Source organism: Pituophis catenifer, unplaced genomic scaffold (assembly GCF_029215685.1).
Source record: "Pituophis catenifer annectens isolate HBS135680 unplaced genomic scaffold, rPitCat1.0.hap2 SCAF_5, whole genome shotgun sequence".
Lineage (NCBI taxonomy): Eukaryota > Metazoa > Chordata > Lepidosauria > Squamata > Colubridae > Pituophis > Pituophis catenifer.
This window is the reverse complement of record NW_027256885.1, coordinates 98053662-98075588: the sequence shown is the minus strand read 5'-3', so window position 1 is coordinate 98075588 and position 21927 is coordinate 98053662. Positions and strand designations below refer to the sequence as shown.

The 21927-nt window shown below is 41.2% G+C and overlaps 1 protein-coding gene across 1 annotated transcript in view; it reads right to left on the bottom strand.

Moving 5' to 3' along the window:
- Positions 1-14566, bottom strand: part of LOC139317374 (transcription factor Sp4-like) — a 96196-nt gene extending 81630 nt beyond the window's left edge. The window contains exons 1-3 of the mRNA XM_070944403.1: positions 14514-14566; positions 13891-13979; positions 3461-4982 (exon numbers count right to left, since the gene is read on the bottom strand). Of these exons, the coding sequence (XP_070800504.1) occupies positions 3461-4982; positions 13891-13979; positions 14514-14520 (1618 nt within the window). The 5' untranslated portion in view covers positions 14521-14566. The remainder of the gene's footprint in view (positions 1-3460; positions 4983-13890; positions 13980-14513) is intronic.
- Positions 14567-21927: the final 7361 nt, after the last annotated feature.

Here is a 21927-nt window from a genome sequence, read left to right as displayed (position 1 = left end):
GATCCGAGGCGCCCTCCCAACCAACAAAGAAGAGAGACGGCCATTCTGGCTGACTGAAGCTGGGGCAACCAAAGAAAGAAATGATCTGGAGCGGTTTGTGAACAGTGGATTGGAACTGGGTGAGATGATTTTCAACTTGTTTATTAGAGACCCACTTTAAATAAAAGAATTTTTGAAAGACTCCGAAGCGCTAAGAAAGCGGCGAATTAACACACGGAGATAAATTATAGACCCAAAAGAGAAATGAGATCTTAATGGAAGAATATGAAGTTTTAAAAGATAGAAAGACTGAACTGGAATTAGTGGTACTGTGAAAAGTGATTTTAATCTGCTGGAAATACTGTCTGACTGCCAGAGGAAATTATATAAAGAAAATGGATATTTTTTAAACTTTGACAATCAGCTGTGATAGCTTTTTCCTTGTTTTAATATTGGAACTTAGAGCTGGGACGCCACCTACTGGCAAAAGAAGATATATTATTATATGGTTGGAAAAGACCTGGGGGGGGGTGGCATCAGGATTGATGAAGAAAGGAAAGTCAGGATTGATAAGAAAAAAGGAAACAAAGTGAAAGGCAAATAACATCTGGAAGGCCGTCTTTTTGGTTTTGCTTCCCTATCTACTTGCTTTTTGGCTGCTTGGGAGTAGTTGGTGAGCCTTTCGAAATTTTTCAAAGTAGAGTGGATTATAAATAATAGGAATTGCCCTTGAAACTGAACACCTGACTTGGTGAACTATTGTGACATGGCGAAATTTGGTGGGCCATTCTATATGATAGAACATCTTATGAGGCAAAAGAAGAAAAATTAAACAAGACCTACAAATTTGAATAACTTAGAGTAAAACGGCAGATTTGGAGGACTACAAACATCATGTACTCTGAGGAACAGTTCAGGGATTGAGCAAATTTTTCTAATATTGGCTTTTTGGTGTTTTTGGACACTTGGGACATTGGGACATGGATGGATTACTGAGTAACTTCTAGCACATTAAAATAAAGTAAAATGTTACAACAAGGAAGAACAAATATACCCCAAATGGAAATACTATTAATGCTCCAATGTATTCAGGAAGCGATGACAAGGAACCATAGGGAGATGATGGAAATAATGCATGATACAGATGTGGGACTAGGAAACTCCCAGCAAATGACAATGAAGAAGGAACAAAAAATTCAGAAAGTAGGAGAAACCAGAAGGAGGAAAGAATAGAGGAGATAAATCAACAAATGATACAAGCAGACAAAGATACGAAAGAGATAGTAAAAATTCTTGAAACAGAGCAAGTAGATTAACTTGCAAGAGGTCAAAGGTTAGAAGAGGGCAAAGAGAAAGATCTCCCAGAAGTGTTGACAGAGTTGCTGATGGGTGTTTTAGAGATTAGAAAGCGAGAGGCAGATGTGGAGGAAGAGGAAATACTTAGATTAAACATGAGTGTGTAACAGTAACAGAGTTGGAAGGGACCTTGGAGGTCATCTAGTCCAACCCCCTGCTCACGCAGGAGACCTGTACTAGGGATTCGAACCGCCGAACTTCCGACCTTTCTGATCGACAAGCTCAATGGCTTAGTGATGTAAAGGGATACAAGATCTCAAGGGAGGAGTATGGGATCAATATCAAAAAATCAGTAAGAGTTGAAATACTAAAAAGGGCAAGAGAGGACGGATAGAGATACAATACTTTTAAATATGGGATTGGTTTTATTAAAGATTAGAAAATAGTAGTAGAAATTAGAAAATGGGAAAATATTACTATGCATATTATCACATAATACAATTTACTATAATTACTATGTATACGTAAATCTTAGAAGTTGGAAGATCACTCAAAAAGTCAATAAGAGCTGAAATACTAAAAAGGGCAAGGGATGATGGATAGATAATACCTTTTAATATGGGATTTATTTTATTAAAAATTAGAAAACAGGTAGAAATTGAAAATTGGGAAAATATTACTATGCATATTGTCACATAATATAACTTACTACAATTACTAAGTATACGTAAATGTTAGAAGTTGGAAGAGTACTACCGTGTTTCCCCGAAAATAAGACCCTCTTATATTTTTTTGAACCCCGAAATAAGCGCTTGGCCTTATTTTGGGGGAGGTCTTATTATTTTGGGGCGCGTGGAGGAAACCAGAGGAAATGGTGGGGACCGGCTGCGCATTTGTTTAAATATTTTCAGGGAGAGCTTATTTTCAGGGGGACTTTAGTGCATGCGCTCAAAAGCCCGATTGGGTTTATTATCAGGGGATGTCTTATTTTAGGGGAAACAGGGTACCATGTATACTTAAATAATATTATTATCAGTATTGAGTATAAAGTAAATTGACCCAATATACTGTTCACTAAGCAATCATGTATGTTAAAGAAAAAACCATAAATAATTTTTTTTAAAAAAATGTACTAACTTGAAAAAAGTAACCTTACTGATCTAGAAAGTGAAAGAATGTATGAACTGTTAAAATGTAATGGTAAAATATAACCTAAGCTTGAAAAGATATAGGTTCTTCTTCCACTGTAATTAACTGTAATTATATACTATAATTATAAATGACCATATCTTGGTTTAGTGGATTTAAAAAATAAAAATAAACTATTTCTTACATTAAATAACTTCTTTTAAACACTGCAGAAATAGGAGGAAAAAAGACTAATTCTTATATATGAATTCCTTTAAAGAGGAAATAAAATATTTGCCTAGTCTGCAGATTTAAAAAGGGTCTATAACTTTCTTGAAGAAGTAAATTAATACTGTGTTTCCCTGAAAGTAAGACCATCTTGTATTTTTTTGAACCCTGAAATAAGCGCTTGGCCTTATTGCCATGCGCTCAAAAGCCCAATTGGGCTTATTATCAGGGGATGTCTTATTTTGGGGGAAACGGGGTAGTCAGTTTGCATAAATGAATCCAAGGCTCCTGAACAGAATCAGAAAATTATTAAATCAAAACATATTATGTACATATAATTCAAGCAATTTTATTGATATGTAAATATGTAATTATATATTTATCTAATGCAGAGGCTATAATCAATATTTTAAAGTTGCAACTTAAGTTATTTATAACGAATAACTAAAGTAATGAGAAAATTTAGGAGTCAGGCATAAAGATGGAAATTGACCAACCCAGGACAGAAAGTGTCAATTTTAATTACATATCAGAAACCCAAAAAATCTCACAGGGCACACATACTGTGAATTTCCACGCTTTCCATGGCAGCCCTTTGCACCATCCAAAACTACATTTGAAATCTTGGGTTTAAGATTCCTCTCATTCAGCATGAAATTAAGGAGAGAGGGAGAGGGAGAGAGACAGAGACAGACGTAGTAAATGCCCAGGCAAGATTGGTGCATGGTGCTATTTTGCCAATGGTAAATTTATCTTTATATACTATTGCATATAGAGGCAAGTATATCTTTATACAGTACTATTATGCTTCCAAATGGATAGGACTTACCTGCAACACTTGTAATAGTGACTGGCACTCCTTGCACTTGAACACCTGCAGCACCCAAGTTGGGTACACTTACTGTTTGAAGATTAGGCACTGAGGCAATCTGAGAAGTATTAAGTGTTATTGGTGTGCCAGCAACAGCTATTGGTGCTATTTGAGCAATCGTACCACCACTTGAAGATACAGGGGTAATAGTTAGCTGCTGGGGTAGCCCAGCATTTTGAACTTGGAGATTTGAAAGACTTTGAAGATTCTGGACTTGTACTGTCTGCCAGATGATTTGTCCTGATGGGGTTAAAGTTGGTGCTCTTATGAGTATTTGTGTTGGACTCACTGCTTGCAGCTGAACATTTTGCAAAGACTGTTGCTGAATGGCCTGAATAGTTTGTCCTGCCTGAAGCTGGAAAGATTGTGGAGAAATTGCTTGAATAATCTGCTGCTGAGGCTGTTGGATCTGGATCTGCTGAAGAATAGGTTGACCTACTATTTGAACCTGTTGTACTGAATTTGACTGATCCTGCACATTTTGCAACCCATTAGACTGAAGCTGACTACAATTTTGTACCTCTGTTTCAGATGTGGTCATCTGAATTTCTTCAGTACTAGTTTCAGAACTCTTTGCTGTACCTACATACTGGCCTGTTTCTGCAGTAGTAACTAACGTTTCACTGCCTGTTAGTGATGTGGAGGCTGTAGTTGTACAAGAGGGAGGAGGAGAATCAGGCATAACACTAACAGAAGCTGTTGTGACAGGTGTTGACAATAGCTGGTTTCCATTGGAAAGTCCACTATCAGTGGACTGGGCAACCTGTCCAGAACTACTACCAGTTGCAACATTTATTACAGGTAATGCTAGAGTCACTCCCCCAATATTTATAGGTAATGAAGTTACAACTTGAGCCTGAGTACCAGCAATAGGTAGCTGCAATGGAATAGAAACACCAGGCCTAATCTGGACAGGGACTGTTTGATTTGCCAAATTCTGAGCAATAATACTCCCAGAAGATGTCCTATTTGTAGTTGCAATAATAGCTTGATTATTCCCTGCAGGAATGAGCTGAATCTGACCCTGTATATCTTGCAGAGCTGTGGCATTAGCAGGATTTATCTGAACGTGACCTTCTGTTGTCTGAATTTGTGGAAACACTTGGTACTGAACACTACTACCTGAACTCTGTAGTTGGACAACTTGAAATTGTCCTGGTGTTACTCCAGAAGAATTGTTTTGTTTTGTTTTGTGGGATACATTTCCATTGTTGCTATTGGACAGACTTGCTGCAGTTGAAGCAACAGAAGATGTTTGCTGGTTGTTTTCTTTTGAAGCAGGAGAAGCTGCAACAAATTGCCAAGCATTTCCAGCAAGCTGAGTTGTTACTAATTCTAACTGCTGTGGTTGACTCTGAAGCTGCACCAAACCCTGACTAGGATCTATAATAATCTGTTGTCCAGTTGCTTGATTCTCACCAGGAGTTCCTATTTTACTGCAGGTTGCTGCCAACAGAGCCAGAGGGGAGGGCTGAGAATCCTAATAAAAATATTATGTGTATTAGAACGTGCACTACAAAGAAGCTGCAGCAACAGCATTCTACATATTACACTAAGTAACAAAATTCAATTTAGTTTTTGTTCCTGGATACAAAGTGTGTTTTCCTAATCCCTTATACCTAAAACAAATAGAAATTAGCTATTGTTCCACAAAAACTTTACTTCTGTGGTCAGGCCAAAGGTATTTTGAACTTGTTTTCAAGAACATTCTTGGTTCACATTCAATGCTGAGTAGACTTCCAGAATATTCTGGAACTGTGAGAACTGTCCAGAAGTTTCTACAATTGGCCAGAACAATTCCTGCTCGCTAGATAGAATTTCAGTGATTTATTCGAGTTTAAAAGAGTTGAAATTAAGACAATTTTCAGTATTTTCAATGTTCTAGGAAAATACAGACTACAATATATATATTATACCCTATGGTAATAGCTTCCACAATATTAGCTAATGTGCGAAATATCTTTTTTTCTCGTTTATATAATCTGCTATGTTGACTTCTGCTGGAACTTTGGTAACCTGCGGGTAGTATTCTTTTGGTCTGCTGCCAATTCTCCATGAATTTGTACTTGAGAGTTGTTTTCCAAGTCAGAAGAAACTTCCCTGGTAAAGGGGAAGCTCTGGAAATTAACCCTTTTGTTCCCCTGGATGGCTGGATGCTCTTGGAGAGCTTCTTGAAGAAGTAATTGGGTGAGCCTCTGGCTGGAGGCGGGGCAACCAAGATAATTTTCGCTATGGAAGAATCGGCCATTTAAAACGGACAATAAAGGGTGCCACCATCTCTTAGAACACTAACTTTATGCATATATACCTTTTGCTATAAAAGAGGCTCCCTTTGGCTGCAGCCTGCTTTTCCTTTTTGTTGAAATATCATTTCTAAAGCTTTGTGAGTATAAAATGGTGAGGAGGGGAGGAGTTGCTGTAACTAAGCCAAAATAAAGAAGCCAGAAATCATTGCGGAAATTATCTTAAAAACTTTTGGATTTAAACTTTTTAGAGGATTTTATTATCACCTTTAACTGACTCTGCTGTACTTATTTGCTAAACTTTTTTTATTTCTAAAATAAATACTGCTTAAATGGTGTTTTGAGGAGGGTGAGAAACAGTTCCAATTTTACTTGTATCTGATTGGTTCAGCTGTTTGCTGAACAAAGAGGCACATACTTTTAAGTTTTCTTTGCAGCTTATTCTTTGATGCAGAGGCCTTTCACAATTTAAACTGGGTTTTCATTTGTTTAAGGTTTTGGAAGACATGGACTTTGGGGAGAATTTTATCCAGGGGATTAAAGCAGTTTATACATTACAGCAAGCAAAAATTATTATTAATGGGGACTTAATCAACTCCTGTGAAATTCAAAAGGGTATGAGACAAGGATGCCCCCTATCTCCCTTATTGTTTATACTGTTGTTGGAAGTTTTGAATAGAGATATCAGGCAAGATGAGAAAATAACAGGTATGAATATTAAAAAGGAAGTTTGTAAATTGAGGGCATTTGCTGATGACTTGGTTATATTTTTACAAGACCCAAAACATAATATAGAATATTTGATGAGAAAAATAAATGAGTTTTGGGTTTTAGCAGGTTTTAAAATAAATAAACAGAAAACAACAATGCTTATTAAGAATATGACCTGTCAGGATGGTGACATATTGACTAAAAAGTCTGGCTTTTAAGGTTGAGAAAAAGATGAAATACCTGGGGGTTACACTGGTAAATACAAATGCAAAACTGTTTCAAAATAACTATGTGCCTCTTTGGGATGATATCAAAAAGGACTTATTTGAGATGGGATAAACTGCAATTACCATTAATGGGTAGAATTTCTGTAATTAAGATGAATGTTTTAACAAAGATGCTGTTTCTCTTTCAGACGTTACCAACACTTGCAACTGATACTCCATTTAAACAATGGCAGATGGATATCTCCAAGTTTATATGGCAAGGGAAAAAACCAAGAATTAGATACAAAGCACTGCAAGGTGCTAAGGAAACAGGATGTTTGGATTTACCAGACTTGAAATTGTATTTTGATGCTTGCCGTTTGGTCTGATTATAAGAGTGGGTTAAGCTCCAGAATAAGAGGTTACTTGATTTAGAGGGCCATGAATTAAGATTTGGATGGCACAGCTATTTGTGGTATGACAAGGTTAAAGTAAATGTTGATTTTACTAACCATTTTGTTAGACGTGCCATCCTAAGAGTTTGGAATAGATATAAAACAAGGTCTTTTGTGAAGATGCTTCTCTGGGTGTCCCCCCAGGAAACTTTATTTATTTATTTATTTTATTTATTTATTAAATTTCTATACCGCCCTTCTCCCGAAGGACTCAGGGTGGTGAACAGCCAAGATTAAAGTACATACAATATGAAAATTAAAATAATTTAAAACATAATTAAATCAATTTGGCTTCCCCAATTTAAAACCCCTTACCCATAAAATTAACCAGTTAAAAATTTTAAGCCAGCCCGGCTTGCTGAAATAGAAAAGTCTTCAGGGCCCGGCGGAAAGTACGGAGGTCCAGGATCAATCGTATCCCTGGGGGTAGCTCGTTCCAGAGGGCGGGTGCACCCACAGAGAAGGCTCTCCCCCTGGGGGCCGCCAGTCGACATTGTTTGACTGACGGCACCCTGAGGAGACCCTCTCTGTGGGAGCGTATTGGCCAGTGGGAGGTTATCGGTGGCAGAAGGTGGTCTTGTAGATACCCAGGCCCTAAGCCATGGAGCATTTAAAAGATGAGAACCAATACCTTGAAGCGCACCTGGAAGACCACTGGAAGCCAGTGCAGCTTGCGCAGGAGAGGTGTTACATGGGAGCACCATGTTGCCCCCACAGTCACCCGCGCAGCCGCATTCTGGACCAGTTGGAGCCTCCGGGTGCTCCTCAAGGGGAGCCCCATGTAGAGAGCATTGCAGTAGAAAGGAAAGGAAATGGCAGTGAAGCCAGACTGGTGGACTTATGGTCAAATAATATCTTTTAATTTTGGTGATCCTATCCTCAAACCCAAAGAGGAATTAGAATCAGAAGGATTGTTATTGAATTTGAATTTGGAGAATGAATATTTAAACATTGCATGACTCAGTGGGCAAGGGAAGAAACTTTGGATATCATGTAATGCTTGAACAATGGGAGAATATGTGGACGAAAGGTCTAAAATTTACACTACATTACAATTTAGAAGAAAATTTTTATAAGATGATGTACCGTTGGTATTTAACACCAGATAAGTTGTCAAGAATGTATAAAGGTATTTCAAATGAATGTTGGAAACGCAAATGTAAAGAAGGGACCTTTTATCATTTATGGTGGACATGTGATAAAACAAAGACATATTGAAGTAGGATTCATCTCTTAACACAGAAGATTCTCAAAGTGAATATAAAGAAAGTTTTCTTCTGGGTTTAATGAAAAAAGACTTGGGGGAAAAAATTGGAACTTTGATGTTATAGATGTTGACGGCGGCAAGATTACGCACAAAAATGGATGGACACTTTGATTCCCACAATGGATGAATGGTTGCAAAAGTTGTTGGGAGTTAGCAGAGATGGCCAAATTGACTGCTTTGATCCAAGAAAAAAAAAATACAATTACTTTTGTTTCTACTTGGAAACTGCTTCTGGACTTGTGCTTGAGGTGGAAAAAAATGAAACTTTGATTTTGGGTTTTACCAATTAATAGGTTTGTTGTTACAGAAATAGCTAGTTTATATTATTATGCAAAAGTAAATATTGAGGTTTGATGCCATTACCTTATTCTACTGCACCAAAGGGAGTCGAAGTCAACGCCTTTTCTTTTTTTCCCCCCTTGTCCCACACTCTTCCCTTCCCTTTTTCCTACTATTTTGTTTCGGATTTTTGTATTATATATTATAAACTACTAAATAGATAAATATTTTAAAAAGTATTCAGAGAGAGCTATCCATCAGCCCCACTAGATAGATCAGAGCATGAAATCAACTCCACTCTACTTTTATTTAGATTGGCTATAATAAAGAATTGTGAAAGTCATAATTCTGCTGTTTACAGGCTGGTACAGGGGAAAAAAAGAGATCCATGAAGTTTGCTATCCCAAGAATTTGGCAGGAACTGACCACTCAAGCAACTGCTACTTCTGCATGGTGGACCCTTCCAAACATCGAACTGGCAAGAGTGCACCTCCTATCATGTATCCAGACATTCCTTCATCACCCCAGTACTACACAGCCCTGAGCTCCCCGTTCCCACCCCTCTGGAGAGGGATCAGCCATCTTCAGAAGTGAGAAGCAAGTCAGACAGTGAGGAAGATATTGCAGATACAGATTACAATTTCACAGATGTGGCTGAGGAGAGAAAGCCATACTTCCCCAACCAGAAAGACCTCAACAATCTGATCAGAGACCTTGGTTTTACTAAGTCCCATGCTGAGCTTCTGACATCTAGGCTCAAGGAGTGGAACTTGTTGGATTAAAGTGTGCAAGTCACAATTCAGAGAAAGCATCACCGTTTTTCCAACTTCAGTCGACAAGATGGGCTGTGCTTCTGCAACAATGTCGCTGGTCTACTCGAGGCTATAGGAATCACCTGTAACCTGAGTGAATGGTGCCTATTCATAGACAGTTCCTCCAGGAGCCTCAAAGCTGTGCTCCTTCATAACGGGAACAAGTACCTGTCTCTCCCTATGACTCACTCTGTGCACCTCAAAGAGGACTACACCAGTGTCAAGATGTTGCTGAGTGCCTTGAAGTATGACGACTATGGCTGCGAGGTCATTGGAGACTTCAAAATGGTGTCATTCCTGATGGGCCTCCAATTTCACAAAATTTCCTTGTTTTCTTTGCCTCTGGGACAGCTGAGACACTAAGGCGCACTATCACAGAAGGGACTAGCTACAGCAGACCACGTTCTCCGTAGGGAAGAACAACAAAGTGGGATCCGCTGGTAGACCCTCAGAAGGTTCGGATGCCACCACTGCACATCAAATTAGGCCTCATCAAACAATTTGTCACGGCTCTAGACAAGGAGTCGGCAGCTTTCAAGTACCTCCAAGATCTCTTTCCACAGCTGTTGGAGGCAAAGGTTAAAGTTGGTATCTTTGTCGGACCACAGATCAGGAAGATCAGAGTGTGTGACGAATTTGCCAAGAAGCTGAACAGGATGGAGAAAGTGGCTTGGAACAGTTTCGTTGCAGTGGTTCACGGCTTTCTGGTCAATCACAAGGCTGAAAGCTATGAGCAGCTGGTTCAAACTCTACATAAAGAACTATGCCAAAATGGGATGCAGAATGTCCCCTCAAAGTCCATATCCTTGATGCTCATCTTGACAAATTCAAAGAGAACACGGGTGCTTACTCAGAGGAGTAAGACGAGTGCTTTCACAATATACTGGACTTTGAATGTCATTACCAAGGACAGTATAATGAAAACGTGATGCGGGACTATGTTTCGGGGCTTCTTCAAGAAAGCGATTTGCAGGGCTTCCGGTTTGGCTTCCGTCATCGCTAGACGGTCTTTTGGGACCGCCACCCCCGCCGCCCGTAAAGAGCCGCCTTCACAGCTGAGAGGCGGCTCGAAAAACTCTGTTTCTTTAAGGAAATGTGAGGAGAGCCGGCGAGAACAGGTAGAGCCCTCTGCGAAGTCCCCAGAGTTTTTTTTTACTCTTGAGGAGGAAGCAGGATGAGGCTCCCTATCCAGCTCGCCGCTGCTCCGGGCTTCGGGGGAACTCTGCACCTTGCAGAGCTAGACGATGTGACCAACCTAATCAGCGAAAACTAACAGATTGCTTGAATAAGCAGGATGAAATCTGGATTTGGGACTCTAAATTGCAAGTATTTGTAACAACCCTATGATTGATTTTAAGAATGAAGAAAGAGTGAAAGGGGGGAAAAAAAGTTTAAAATGGCGGCTGGCTGAGGCTTGAGAAGAAAGCTGAAAGCGAAAGTCTTTCCGTTTGAATGGTTTAATATGCTACAAAGTATTTGAAGCAATAGCGCTGGCTAGGAGAGAAGAGAAAAATTTGTTTCATGCTTCTTCCTTTTTAGAGACTTGATATTGATATTGTGTGGAGAGAAGACTTTTTCTTTAAAGAGAGTCTGTTTGCGTGGCAGGATGGCGTTAAAACTGACAAAGCCAGACAACCAAGCTGTGGGGGAGGGGCTCCCCCATTTATAAATCACAAGAGCAATTTTTGAGCTTGCAGCAGAAGAATGGTTTTAAAGACTTAAAGGAATTTGTTGTGGAGGAGCTGGCAAGACATGATGAGATTATGAACCAGAATCTTGAAAAATTTAGACAGGAAATTAAAGAGTTGGTTCAACAAAAGTATGATAATCTGAAGCGCTATATTGCAACAGCTTTGAAAAGCTTTTCAGAAGTAATTATAAAGATGGATAAAGATATCAATTTAGAAATAGAGTCTAAAATGAAGGAAGCTGATCACAAGATTTACAATGTAGATAATATAAAGCAAAGGATTGAAAATGAAGTTACAATGATGCAATTCAGATCCATGGAATTTGCGATCAGAATGAGGGGAATACAGGAAAATAACAGGGAGGACTTGAGAAAGATGTCTGCTGAAGTTCTGGCTGTGATTTTAAAGGTTAGTTTTGAAGAGGTATTCTGTAAGATTGATAAGGTTTACAGAGTAAATTCTTGGGTGGCAAAGCAAAGACAATTGCCTAGAGATGTGGTGATTTATTTTACTGATAAAGGAATAAGAAATGATATTGTGCAAAAGTCTTTTAACTCCACTCTAGAAATGAATGGAATGAAGATCTGGATATATAAAGAACTGCCGTCCAAGATGTTAAAAGATAGAAAGGACTTTGGATTTTTGGTGACTGAGCTAAAGAAACAAAACATCCCATTTAGGTGGGATGCTCCAGTTGGTATAATATTGAGATATCAAGGAGGAAGATATCAATTAAACACTGTTGAAAAAGCGGAACAATTTTACTACAAGGTTTTAAAAATGGGCCCAACATCTCCATGTATGTCATCAGTGTCAGGAATACAGGAGGGGGATAAAGAAAAGCAAAATGAACAAGAGATTGAAACTCAGGCTAAGCAGATGGAGATGGAGGTAATGGAAAAACAACAAGTTATAGAGGGCTTTTTGGATGAGCCGCTTTTGGATTCTCCTTCAGAGGCTATAGCTGGATCACCTATAAATATAAGAGAGGCGGCTTTGGATCTCGATTTGATGTCTTATCAAGTTAAAGACCAGCATGTAATTCAATCAGCTGATATACAAGTCCTAGAAAGGCAACCAGGGTGGAGGTCTAAACCACAACAAGTTAAGAAAAGAAGAAGCAGGTTCTACAAAACTAAAAAAATTTAAGTTAAACAATTCTTTTTTAGCCAACAGATTAATGCCAGTTATTTAAGAGACGATTAAATATAATAAGCGGGATTTATAGAAGGCTGATACATGAAAATATAATTGAGGCAAATTACAGACTTATACTATTTTGAGAAGAATAACAGATCTCTGCAGTGCTGGTGTTTTTCGGGATGTGGAAGATGGCCTGTGATTGAGCGGACTGGAACTTTCTATTTTGGACTCTCTGAAAAATGGATTACGTATATGTTGAGCTACAAGGCAAGAGAACTATGGAATTGGGGCATGCAGATGATCTGGCTGTTACCCTAACGTGGTTGTTGGAATTAATAATCTAGACAAAAGACATTACAGAAGATACCATATGGAATACAAATATAAAGTCACTCGGGGGGGGGGGTTATATACAGAAATACTTATTGATGATGGGGGCAGATGGTAATTGAAGATACTGAATACACTGTTGGATGCAGGACTTGATGTTACCCTAGCATGGTCGATGGAATTAACAATCTAGTTGAAAGACATTACAGAAGATACTATATGGAATACAAATTTAAAGTCATTTGAGGGTTTTATGGAAATATCTTTTAGTGATATGGGCAGAAGAATAAAGATATTAAATATATTATGTATGGTAGACCTGTAGGAAAGTGGGTGATATAAAATTGATATGGTACAAGGGGATAGGTTAGGTTACTGATTGCTTAGTTTAGGATGTCATGTTTAGATATTAATACATTTAAAAGAAATATAAGTATCTAGGTGGAGGAAATGGGTAGATTATGAGTAGAATAAATGCCAAATTAGGATCTATTATATAGTTAGCTGAATGCTGTTAAATGTATAGTATACAGGGGATATAATAATAATGTTAGGAAGAAATGTATAGCACATAGGGGGTGGTGTATAAGGGTGGTAAAGTATTATATAATGTGATATTAATTTGGATTTCATCTTGGAGAAGCCATGGGGGGAGGGGAGGGGGAGGGGGGTTAGGGAGGGGGGGAAAGGGGGGGGGAAATTTGTATTTGAAAACTTTTTCAATAAAAAAAAAGAAAGCGATTTGCAGGATAGCTGCAAATCTAGAAAATCTACTCATTTCTGAACCCTTTTGAGTGGTTTTGACTGTCTTTGTGTATTTGCCATGCAAGTATATATTGTGCTTTCTCTAACTGCTTAAAAAGATAAAAATTCTCCTGTTTTGTCTCTATAAATACAAAACCTTTGTAGGCTGTGGTCACAAAATCAAAGTTTGTAACGAACATAGCCATTTTTGCATAGGTTTTAGGCATAAGCAGTTGAAATGCAATATTTAGAAGCCAGGAACAAAAATTGTGTTAAGAAAGTTAAGTTAAACATAAAGCTATGGAGAGGGTGTTTAATGGGAAATTACCTATATTACCCACTCCAACTAATCATTTCTTCCTCCACCTAGCATTTCAAAGACATCTAAAGTAAATTTTGATGAAAACTGATCCCATCTGGAAATACTTGGAAGTAATGTAGGATGTTTGCCATCTCTTCTCTCCCTCCCTCTCGTTCTCCTCCAGACAACTCCTTAAGACAGTTTACCTGAGAAGCTCCAGTTTTGTTTTTCTTATTGTTGTTCTCAGCCTCAGGTTTCTCTCCTTCGGAGGGCATAGCTTCCTCCTCCTTTTGATCTTCAAAAAAACCCAAAACATATTAAGCAACATCCTTCACTTCTATTTTGCCACAGAAAATAATCAGAACGTTCTCACCCACCCTTGGTCCTCCATGCTCCCGCTAGTTGAAAGCCTCTGTCCACCTTTCTAGTGGAAAACAAGGAGACTTTAGAAACGTGGTTTTAAACCCGGCCTACAGGGGTGGGTGAGTGAACGCCCAGAAAGGGGAGTTTTGATTGGTTTCTGCCATCGGAGACAGTAAAGCAGAGGGGAAAAAAACACCCACAACACTCCCCCGCCTCCTGCCCCTAAAGCATCCACGGCTACTGAGTGGCCCAGGATGCTTTAGGGGCAGGAGAAGGGAGGGGAAGGGGAGGGGAAAATGGGAGGAAATAGGAACGAGCGAGGGATGTGCACAGGAGAGGGCTAGGAAAGAAAGGAGCAATGGAAGAGGGAGAAAGGAGGAGGGGCAGGAGGGAAGAGAAAGGCGCTCCGGAGGAATGAGGCAGGTAGGTGGGATGGCGCGGGAGGGAAGGAGGGGGGGCTACGTACCGTTCATCCCGCATTAACGCCCGCTGAGGCGCGGCTCCAGGAGGAGAGAAGGGAGGGACGGAGGGCGGAGTGCTGGAGGATAGCGGCGAGAGAAGGCCGGTTGCTGGTGGAACTGGGAGGAGCACGTCGGCCTATTTTTGGATGAATGACCGCGCCTGGGCTACAGCGTAGCTGCCTGTCTCTCCGCCCGCTGCCGGCGCTTCTGTTAGCGCTGGCGCCTGATTGACAATTTAGAGCAGGACGAAGTGGGGGAGGGTGCAGAGGGCGGGGCCTGTGGAAGCCTTGGTGCGCGCGCCCACACACACACACACACACACACCAGCACACCCCAAGGAGGGAAGCGAAGCGAGCGGCAACTGGCCTGGAGAAAAAGGAGTGGGGGACGGAGGGCAGAGGGACGAGCGAGGGCGGTGCGAGGCTCGAGCTACGCAGGAATCGAGCCCTGACTTGAAAGTGGGTCAGGTTGTAGTGAGGGTTTGCGGCCTCAAAAGCCAAAAGTAGCGACCCCGAAAGGAAGGGTTCACCCAACAAGCAGGCACCAAGGGGAAACAAGTCAGGCGAACTGTTGTGGTGGGGCTGGTTTCTCTTTCCCCTTCTCTTTCGGCCGCGCGCTCCCCATAGCAAAAAGGAAAGGAGGCGGGATTAAGGATGGGGCGACGCCGAAGGATTTGGGTCCCAGTTTGCCCCTATCGCCCAAGCGAGTCTTGCTGATTGGTAGGCCTCTGCGAAACGAAAGAAGGCGCGAACCAACTCCACCTGTTCCTTAAAGCGTAGGAAAAAGGTGCCGCTGGAGTTGGTTCACTCTTTTGACCAAAGATGCGTTTAGGGTTTTCTTTTTTTAAAAAATAATAATGATTGATTGTGATTGGCTGTAAAGGTGCACAATCCATGCCGGGATTTGTAGTTCTGTTTTGCTATAAGCAATATACATCATCATATTCACTTCTTACATTAAAAACCCTTTAACTTAATTGACCAGCCACAATAATATTAATACAGTTCCCTTAAATCTACTAATATATATCTTATTTCCCTTCCTCTTTTCCACTATTCTTCCCCTCTTTAACCATTTTCTCTTGGTCTCTCCAAAATTCCACTTCTTAATAATTTCCTCCTTTTATCCCATTCTTTTAACAACAACTTTTTCTTTTCTTTTTATATTTATTATATCTTTTCTCCTGAATCCTTTTTCTCACTTTTAGATATATTACTCGAGTAATTCTCCCCAAGTTTTCTCCTAATCTCTTTCCACTCTTTCCTTCTTTTCCCTTTGATTGATTCTTTTGGGGGGAATATTCCCCCCATCCACTCTTTTTTTGCTGCTGGTATTCCCAGTGAAATCATCTAACTGCTTTTTGCTTTCAATTCCTTTTCCTTCAATATTATTTTCTTGCTCCTCATTTATGCTCTTTTTCCTGTTCTGTATGTTCCAGCAAAATTTCTGACTTTTTATTACCCTTTAGTGATTCACGCATGTTTTTAAATATCTCAATTAATTCCTCACACATCCAAGACTCCATATTGTCAATTTAAAAAATTATTAAAACTATAATTAAAGTTTTACAGTTCATATCAATGGTGGGTTTCAAAATTTTTTACTACCAGTTCTGTGGGTGTGGCTTGGGCATGGCATGGCTTGGTGGGCGTGGCAGGGGAAGGATACTGTAAAATCTCCATTCCGTCCCCAATCCAGGGGAAGGTTACTGCAAAATCCCCATTTCCTCCCGATCAGCTGGGACTTGGGAGGCAGAGAATAGATGGGGGCGGGGCCAGTCAGAATTTTTACTACCGGTTCTCCGAACTACTCAAAATTTCTGCTACCGGTTCTCCAGAACTGGTCAGAACCTGCTGAAACCCACCTCCGGTTCATATAGTCTCTTTTTAATTCCAAATAGTATCCAATTTGAATATTTATCCAATCTACTCCAAGTTAAGGCTTTGTTATCTTCCACAACCATTGAAAGTCGAAACCAAGCAGTTCAGAAAAGCAAATACTCCTTAAAAGTTCTCACAGTTTCTGAATTATCTTTTATTTGTCAAGGTCACAGCTGTTATTTCCTCTTCTATCTTCCAACCTGGATTGCAGTTCTCTCTTTCCGCCAGCAGATGTCTCTCAAATCCACAATATTCTCAGAGCAGCTAAGTATCAAAGCTGACAAAAATAATTTGAATCCACATAAAAAGTACTTTTCCTCAGGTTTCTTTTTCTTTTATTATTTTTAGTTTCTCCAAATTCAATTTTAAATCCAGTTATAAAATTTTCTTTCTTGGGCTTTGGTATTTTAATTTCTTCTTTGTTTTTCTCCCTCCATTAACTTTCCCAAGTGCCAATTAGCTGCTCATTTCCGCTCCGGGACACCTTTTAAAGTTATTAAAAATTTTCTTTTTTACCTGTGAGTTGGCCAATCACTCACCCAGTACCAGCACTCCGTTCAAACACTGCTCCTGCACAAAAGAGAGAGAAAGAGAGAATGAGAGAGAAAGAGTGGGAGACAGAGAGAGAGAGGCAGAGAGGAGGGAGAGTACCTGAAGGACCCCATCCCGTACTGGGAGTCCAGGTGCTTCAGCAAGCGGCGCACTGGATTCGTATTAGTGGTCCGCGAAATTTAAAATTATGAAGTTGGTGGTCCCTGAGGTCCAAAAGGTTGGGGACCCCTGGCCTAAGACCATCGGAAAACACATATTTTTGATGGTTTTAGGAATAACTTTATCGTTGGGGGGTCACCACAACATGAGGAACTGTATTAAAGGGTCGCGGCATTAGGAAGGTTGAGAACCACTGCCTTAGCTGCTTGCCTTGCTTCACTTGCCTGAATCCATTCCATCAGCAAGCAACTCCCTGCCTGCAATCAAGCAGGCAGGGAGTTGTGGACTTCAACTCCCAGAATTCCTCAGTCAGCAAAACAAAGCTGGCTGAGGAATTCTGGGAGTTGAAGTCTACAAGTCTTAAAGTTGCCAAGGTTGGAGACCCCTGTTCTATTGGGTAAGTTTTTTTCCCCTTTGGGATCTTTAAAAAAAATAGTTAATTGGGTTTTTTTTTTAGTTGTTCTTTTTTAGACCTAGCCATTTAAAGTTTAGGAAGTTTTAAATTTAGCTTTCATATAGAAATAAAAATAAATTAAAATAAAATAATATTTGTGCAGCTTTCTGAGATTTAGTGTGTTTCTGTAGTGTTTCACTCTAACTACACAAACACACAAAATCTCACAAAGCTGTATGTGGAATTTTGTGTGTGTAAAGTGTGAAAGTTGTTTTTTTGGGCTTTTTGTGGCTGTGTGAGGTTCCTGCTTGTTTCAGGGGCCATTTTGGGTCTAGCACAGCTGCTTTTACATTGTGGGTGAGCCAGTTGATGTTTTTTTAATTTTTATTTGGTGTGCGTTGGAAGAGGGGTAGTCTTATACGGCGAGTATAGCCCAAACCCTATATTTTAACAGGAAAATTCGGGGGTCGTCTTATACGCCCAGTCGTCTTATACGCCGGAAAATACAGTATTTTATTCAGCTCCTCAAAATATTTTTTTCTACCATGTTTTCCCAAAAATAAGACCCTGTCTTATATTTTTTTGAACCCCGAAATAAGTGTTTAGCCTTATTATGGGGGGAGTGTCTTATTATTTTGGGGGTGCAGGAGACAGCGAGCGTGGCCACTTCATGGCTTCTGCTGTGTTGCGCTGCTGTGGCAGTGCAACACAGCCACTCGTCAGCTGTTCGCTGGGGCAACCAAAGGTGGGAATCTCCCCAGCGTTCTTGACACTTGCCTGCCTCCCATCCATCCATCCATCCCCCTCGCCTGCAAACTCCTGTCCTGCTCCCAACTCTCTGCCGGGTGACCCCCGGCAGCCCCAGACGCCCAAAGCCTGCACCCACCCGGCTCCCTTTTCCACAGCACCCAGCTCTTTATCGAGGTGGGTGGCATGTGGGGCGAGGGAAAAGCAAGGCGCATGGAGCGAGACGGGGCTTGCTCCTCTTGCCATCTCTTCTCCCCCCACCCCTCGCCAGGGGCCGGAGAGACGCGAGTCACGCGTCTTACCTGCCTTGCAGCTCTGTCGCATGTCTTGCTGTTGTCTTCAGGCAAACACGTAGGGTAAAACCAAACTTCTCGTGAGTTCAAGAAGTTTGATTGAACTCGCAAGGTTTTTTTTACCCTATGTGTTTGCCTGCAGACAATGGCGAGGCACGCGACGGAGCTGCAAGGCAGGTAAGACACATTTCAGGTCTCCCCAGCCCCACCCCTCCCCACTTGCCGCCCCCAAATTGCATCCAATTTGGGTAGGGGCAGGAAGCCCTGTCATGCCCGGCGAGAGGGAGAAGAGACGGCAAGAAAGAGCGAGCCCTGTCTCACTCCATGTGTCTCACTTCTCCCCCCCCCACCCCCCAATAAAGAGCCGGGCACTGTGGAAAAGGAAGCCAGGCGGGCACGGGCTTTGGGTGTCTGGGGCTGCCGGGCATCGCCCGGCGGAGAGATGGGAGCAGGGCAGGAGTTTGCAAGTGTTCGCTTCCCCTTTGACTTCTCTCCCAAAAGTGCTCCTCAGGCACAGCCACTTCTGCAGCAGGAGACTCGCGCCTCGCGGCAGCCTTCCAAAAAGTACCATAGCAGCAGCTATCCACAATTTGTTAACCCTTATTTCGTCCCGACCCATGTGGCCAAGTACAGTCAGGACGAAATAAGGGTAAAAAAATTGTGGATAGCTGCTGTTACAGTATTCTTCGGAAGGCCGCCGCAAGGCACATGGGGCGCATCGCTTGGCTTCATGCTGCAGAAGTGGCCGCAATCCATGGCAAAAATGGCGGTGCTTGCTGGAGGGCTTATTTTTGGGGTAGGGCGTATATTTACACCCACCCCAAAAATCAGGCTTGGCCCTATTTTTGGGACACGTCCTATTTTCGGGGAAACACGGTAGTTTTATAGGAATTGTTTGAAACAAAAAAAGTAGTTTCGGCAGGATATTCATTTTTATAGTAGCTATTCTTCCTACTATTGATAGTTGCAGGTTCTTCCATTTATCCAAGTCCAGTTTAATTTGTTGCATTAATGTTGTGTAGTTATCTTCTTTAATTGTTGCACATCTTGCTGTTAAATAGATTCCTAAATATTTTACTTTCTTGACTACCTGAAGATCTGTCTTCTTTATCAATTCATTTTTCTGTATATATGTGAGGTTTTTAACTAATACTTTAGGGTTTTTTTTTGTTTATTTTCAATCCTGCAACTTCTCCATATCCCTCAATTTTTCCTATTAACTTGGGGCCAGTTTCTAGTGGTTCTTCTAAAGTAAATACCAGGTCATCTGCAAATGCTTGTAATTTGTATTTTTCTTTTTTTATTTCCATACCTTTTATTTTCTAGATTTTGTCTAATACGTCTGTTTAGCACTTCCAATGGTAATATGAATAGTAATGGGGACAACGGACATCCTTGTCTTGTGCCTTTTCTTATATTAAAATTCTCATTGTCCCATTGTCATGCCCCCGTCGGAGCTGTCATGTTACTGCAGGAAGCCGCAATTTCTTGATGTATTTTATAAAATTCTTGGACATGGTACCAAGTGCCCCGATGACAATGGGTATCACTGTTACATGTTTCATCCATAATCACGTACTTTCAATGGCCAGGTCGTGATATTTCGTGATTTTTTCCAGTTTTTTTCTTCGACTGGTGTCTCCTGGTACAGCGATATCAATAAATAGTATGCTTTGGCCATCGACAACTGTGATATCTGGTGTGTTGTGTTCCAAATGACAATCCGTCTGTATTCGAAAGATCCCACAAGATCTTCACCATCTCATTTTGGACAACTTTTTTCACTTTATGTTCCCATGACTTTTCGGATACAGGTAAGGCGTATTTTTTACATAATGACCAGTGGATTAATTTATTATGATGATTATGATGATTATTAGGACTACTATTAGTATTTTGTATAAGCAATTGACTCTGACAATACACCGTTCATTAAGCACTTCTGTATTTTAAATAGCATCCGCAGGCTATTAGGGACATATAGTTTAGTCCCCTTCCAGGCCCGCTTGTCCCTAATGGTCAAGAGCTGTGAGTGGTGCTTGAACCAGGGGTCGCTTTGCAACTCGGTTTTGAGTTTCTGGGTCAGTTCCTCCCCTGGTGTGGTCAATTGTCGGCCAGCTCGTCGTCACATGGTCACCTGGGCCACTTTCTGGGGTAGGGGAATAATAGCATTAACCACCTCCTCCCAAGTGCTCTTGTACTGGGGCATTCTCGAGAGGTTGTCAGCCAGAAAGTTTTTTCCTCCCGGGAGGCATTTCAAGGTGAAATTAAATGGGTTGAAGTACTGTGCCCACCAAACCTGCTTCAGTGAGAGTTTGCGGGGAGTTCTAAGTGCCTCCAAATTGTTACGGTCAGTGCACACTTCGAACAGTACATTACTCCCCTCCAGGAGGTGGCTCCAGGTCAATAGTACCCACCTGACCTCAAAAGCCTCATTTTCCCATACAGCCCATCGTCTCTCCATGTCAGTGAGTTTTCGAGAGGTGTAGGCGCAGTATTGCAGGTTCCCCTCCTCATTCCTCTGGAGGAGGACAGCCCCTACGGCTACGTCGTTGGCGTCAGCTTGGATCACGAAGGGATCCTCGGGATTGGGGTACTTCAGAACCGGTTCCTTTGCAAATAGCCTGTTCAGAGTTTCTAATGCCTCTTGGCATTCCATCGTCCATTGGAGCAGCTGGCTCGGCCAGGGTTTAGCCCCGGTTTTCCCTGTTTTCAGCAGCTCTGTGATTGGCAAGGCTATTCTCGCAAAGGATGAGGTAAATTGCCTATAGAAGTTGTTGTTAGTTGTGAAGTCGTGTCCGACCCATCACGACCCCATGGACAACGTTCCTCCAGGATTTCCTGTCTACCATCCTCTGGAGTCCATTTAAGCTCACACCTACTGCTTCAGTGACTCCATCCAGCCACCTCATTCTCTGTCGTCCCCTTATTCTTTTGCCCTCAATCTTTCCCAGCATTAGGCACTTCTCCAGTGAGTCCTTCCTTCTCATTAGGTGGCCAAAGTATTTGAGTTTCATCTTCAGGACCTGGCCTTCTAAAGAGCAGTCAGGGTTGATCTCCTCTAGGACTGACCGGTTTGATCGCCTTGCAGTCCAAGGGACTCGCAAGAGTCTTCTCCAGCACCATAGTTCAAAGACCTCAATTCTTTGGCACTCAGCCTTTCTTATGGTCCAACTTTCACAGCTATACATTGCAACTGGGAAAACCATAGCCTTGACTATACGCACTTTTGTTGGCAGGGTGATGTCTCTGTTTTTCAGTATGCTGTCTAGATTTGCCATAGCTTTCCTCCCCAGGAGCCTTTTAATTTCTTGGCTGCAGTCCCCATCTGCAATGATCTTGGAGCCCAGGAAAATAAAATCTGTCACTACCTCCATTTCTTGATTATGGGTGC